This window comes from Arvicola amphibius, chromosome 12, assembly GCF_903992535.2.
Source record: "Arvicola amphibius chromosome 12, mArvAmp1.2, whole genome shotgun sequence".
In the NCBI taxonomy this organism is placed as follows: Eukaryota; Metazoa; Chordata; class Mammalia; order Rodentia; family Cricetidae; genus Arvicola; species Arvicola amphibius.
In genome coordinates this window covers 125,062,311-125,067,276 of record NC_052058.2, presented here as the reverse complement: position 1 = coordinate 125,067,276, position 4,966 = coordinate 125,062,311, and the positions used below count along the sequence as shown (strand labels likewise).

At 38.1% G+C, this 4,966-nt stretch overlaps 1 protein-coding gene across 1 annotated transcript; it reads left to right on the top strand.

Annotated features, from left to right (window-relative positions):
• The first annotated feature begins 536 nt into the window (after positions 1-536).
• Positions 537-1,580, top strand: LOC119802964 (mas-related G-protein coupled receptor member B4-like). The gene is given in 2 exon segments (XM_038314165.1): positions 537-1,203; positions 1,206-1,580. Coding segments are annotated over 2 exon segments (999 nt in total). The 5' UTR covers positions 537-579.
• Positions 1,581-4,966: the final 3,386 nt, after the last annotated feature.

The following is a 4,966-nucleotide window of genomic DNA, read 5'->3' as shown; positions in this document are numbered from 1 at the left end:
GACATAATTACAAACAGACGAGTGCCTGATGTCCTTCAAGGCTTCTCTGCCTTCTAGTTTTCATATTATAAAATGAAGGCTTAGCCCTTCTAGAATAAGAAGTGTGACTGTGTTTACACATAGATCTTCATAAGAAGTCCCATTGCCTTCATTATTCCATTTTTCCCATTTAATAGACCCCTTACAGAGACTGAGTGCAGCTATGGCTTGTGCCAGGATCTTCCATATTCCTACACATGAGAAGGAACCTCAGCCCTGGAACAGGAAGAAAGTTAGTTTTGAAATTCTGTCTCTTCCAAACACAGCATAAGATGCTTAGCAACTGTACTGGTACCATCAACTACCCCGATATCACTAGGGGCATTGGTCTGCAGATAGACTGAATAGTACAAACTGGGTTTAAAAGAAGTTTCTAGAATTTGGGAGTTTTGATAAATTGCTGCATCTCTGCAAACCTGTTTCCCCTTCATTATTAACCTGTGGCAGTTACTCTGCCATAGCCAGGTGGTCTTGACAGAAGGAATCATGCATTCATATCTCAATTTACTTTGCAGGAACGCTAGTGGAAAATTCCCAAGCATGGATCCAACCACCCCAGCCTGGAGCACTGACAACACAACAATGAATGAAACTTACTACACTAGAAACTTACCCTGTATTGACTCCATCCCCATTATTCTGAATATTCTTAAAGCTGGCATTGCCATGGTTGGGCTGGCAGGAAATGCCATAGTGCTATGGCTTCTGAGCTTCCACATACAAAGGAATGCCATCTCTGTCTATGTTCTCAGCCTGGCTGGGGCTGACTTTCTGTCCCTCAGTTTTCTGACTGTGTATTCTCTGGAAAATATCCTTTTTTATTTCCATGCCATCTACTTCGTTATTCCTATCTATCTTGTCAGTGTATTCATCTTTGCTTACCTTGCAGGTATGTGTATGGTTGCAGCCATCAGTGCTGAGCGCTGCCTGTCTGTTTTGTGGCCCATCTGGTATCGCTGCAAACGACCAAGACACTTATCAGCTGTCATATGTGCCCTGCTCTGGGCCTTCTCTCTACTGTTTACTCTCCTGTTAGGGTATGATTGCGGCTTACTAGGTATTCGCTATTACAACTATTCTTTCTGTAGGAGTTATAATTTTATCACTGCTGCATTTGTGATAGTATTATCTGTGGTTCTTTGTGTATCCAGCTTGGCCCTGTTGTGGTCAGGGTCTTCTGTGGCTCACAAAGAATTCCTGTGACCAGGTTGTGTGTGACCATTACCATCACGGTGCTGGTCTTCTTATTCTTTGGTCTGCCCTTTGGTATCTATTTGTTCCTCTTAAATTGGATTGAGGAGTTGGATAAAGTTTTCCTTTGCCTTGTTATTGAAATGACAACTTTGCTATCCTGTGTTAACAGCTGTGCCAACCCCATCATTTACTTCCTTGTTGGCTCCGTTAGGCACCGCAGGTTCAAGAGGCAGACTCTGAAGTCACTACTGCAGAGAGCCATGCAGGACACTCCTGAGGAAGAAAGTGAAGAAAGGGATTCTTCAAGAAATCCTGGAGAACAGGAAACAGTCTGGTGTAGTAGTTGAGTGAGTCCTTGATCACACAGAGTTGTTTTGAGAATCAACATGGACTTTATTTAGATGGGCCACTTTCAAAATCTTTTTCAATTGGTTGAGAAAACAGACATTCTGAAGAAATAGGGTAAAATCCAGCTTGTTAAACAGAAAGTGACTACAACATCCTAAAACTTCCTTATGTGGGCTCACTGCATCTGCTTGTGATATAATTTTGTAACCAAATGGCTTGAGGCCAGAACAGCTCCCACTGTAAACAAACCCTTCCCTCCAAAGAAGGTCCAGAGCAGTGCAGGGAAGGTCGGGATTTCTTTGGTCATTGAACTTGATAAATATTAAATGAATATTATATTCTATAGAAATGTCCCTATTTTCCACAAGTTGCTTTCTAAATGTTAAGAGAAATTAATTGAAATTCCCACAATCCCAGTTTCCTTCATGAATATTGAAGCTTGGTATGACTTAATTGCTTCCTTCCCTTGGCAATTTGTATAGTGTTTTCTGGAACCATGGAAGTCTTACCACAGGAAAGAAATTACATCAAGCTCAGATCATGTAAGTCCTTTGTCCTAAATGTGAAGTGTGTTCAACAATAGGGGTGTACCCTCATCCACTAAGAAACGACCATTGATTACATATATAATCCATATTGTCTGGGGAGTCACAAGGACTACACTGACTATTCGGGTGGTGGTGGCACACGCCTTTAATTCCAGCATTCGGGAGGCAGAGGCAGGCAGAACTCTGAGTTCGAGGCCAGGCTGGTCTACAAGAGTTAGTTCCAGGACAGGCTCTAGAAACTACAGGGAAACCCTATCTCGAAAAAAAAAAAAAAAAAAAACAAAAACAAAAACAAAAATGAAAAGGCAGCTTCTCATGCCAGGAACTGGTTCTGTGGAGATTATTGTTAGGATAAGTTGCTTAACTTCCTTTAAGATATGTGTGTGTGTGTGTGTGTGTGTGTGTGTGTGTGTACATGCAAATATGTATACATGTAAATACGTGCACAGATATATATGTAATCATGTATTTGTATAATTTCAAGGAAATATAAAATATTACAAACCCTTAAGTCCTTAAAAAGCAACCTTCCTATTATTTGTCCCCGTCCCTCCTCTTCCTTCTGTATTGACCTTCCACCCTCCACCCCAGTCAGATTCCCTCCCCATTTTTCCATTTCCCACTTATATCATCTCTATCCTGCTATTCCCTCCCAAGATCCCAACATGGTCTCTTTATGCATTTCTGGCTTGTTGTATATGAACATCTGAGAATTTGGAGCTAGGAACTACAATAAGAGAGACTGTATAGCATTTGTCCATATGGACAGGACTCCATTTGCTAAGGATTGAGGCAAGCAATTGATGAGTGGGTCTTCATAAAACTAAAACCTTCTGCACAGCTAAAGAAACAATCAGTCGAATAAAGAGGAAACCCACAAAATGGGAGAGAACCTTTGTCTGTTATACACCAGAGAAAGGGTTAATATTCAGAATACATAAAGAATTTTAAAATTAAGTGTCAAAAAACCAAATTACCATTTGAAAACTGCTCTGGGACCTATAGAGAGTTCTCAAGAGAATAAATAAAAATTGCTAATAAAATCTTGACAAGGCCTTTTCATCCTAAGCAATGAAAAAAATGCAAACTAAAACAACTTTGACATTTCATGTCATGCCAAGCAGCTTGCTTAAAATCAATTTAAAATCTGAAACCAAATGTTGTCTAGGTTGGGGAGAATTCAACTCCTCACTCATTTTTGGAAGGAATGTGAACTGGTGTAGCTGCTCTGGAAAACAGGATGGAGAATCTTCAAAAGACGAAAACTGTATCTACCATATGACCCAGATATACTACTCATTAACATAGGACCAAATAACTAAACATCCTAATCCACAGAGACCTGTTCACCAGTGTCCACTGATACCGTATTCACATAAGCCAGGAAATGGAAACAAGCCAAATGTCTTCCACGGGATGAATGGATAATGAAAATGTGGTACATATACACAATGGAATACGACTCAACTGTAAACAAAGAAAAATCATGATATTTGTCAATAAAGGGCTGAACCTAGAAAATATTATCTTGAGTGATGTAACATTTCTTGTGAAATAATACTTCAATCTTAAATGTTGCTGTGTTTGACACTTTAAAGTATAATTAAGAAAAAGTACTATGTACACATCAAACAAATGCATATTTCAATAAATTGACTTTGATAAATGTAACTACTTGACACCAAAACCAATCAAGATACAAAATACTTTCTTGCCTCTGTGAGTTCCCACATTTTCCTCCAATCATACCTGTTGGAGGTCATTACTATACATATTTCCAATTTAATAAAATTAAGATGCCAACTGAATATAATATATATGTATACATATATAAATATATATATATATGATATGGAATTTTCCCCTGTGGGCTATAAATATGTTTTAATGTCATTGGTTAATAAAGAAGCTGCTCTTAGTCAATAGATTAGTAGAGTATAGCCAGGCAGTAGCTGCTGAAAGAGATAAATGCCCTCGAACTGTGCCTGTAAACCACAAGCCTCGTGGTAAAATATAAAATAATAGAAATGGGATAATTTAAGATATAAGAGCTATCTATGAAATACTCCTAAACTACTGTCCAAGCAGTGTTGAAGTTAATATAGCTTCTGTGTTACTGTTTTGGGTCTAGGTGGCAGGGAATGGAATAAGCAGCCTCTGCCTACATATGTGTGTATGTATATATGTATGTATGTATGTATGTATATGTATATATGTGTGTATATATATGCATATATGTGTATGTATACATATAATGTAAAATTCTTTTTCTCCAAAAGACGCTTTAGAAAAAAAAAATTCTTGAATGCAGTGCACTCTAACTATATAGAGATCTTGGGTTGTAAATTATCTTTATTTCATCTTGTGTATTTCTTACTTCATATTTTTTGTGTTTTCCCACTTTCTATTACAACACAGGTTTAGTAACCATCATCATACCATGCAGTCTGTCTCTACATATGGACAGAGTATCAAAAATCTTCATAGGCTTATGCTTTAAATGGTTGTTCTCCAGCTAGCAGTTCTATTTTAAGAGGTTATAAAATCATTAGAGCCTAACTATTGAACATCGCTCCATCCATACTGTAGCCATGGACAAGAACTCCTCACTGTTAACAGTTGAGGAGTAACATGCTATGTGTGACTGGCACAATTTCACAATCTATTTATCTGTTATTGCATGTCTGTGTCTCCATGTACTGAATACGGAAACTAATGCCCCAATAAACATACAACTCTTTTTACTAGTGGCAAAGAGGACTTCATCCACTATTTTGTTTTGATCTAATATGTCTTTTTTTTCAAAATGGGTATCTGGTAACAGCACAACTTCAGGG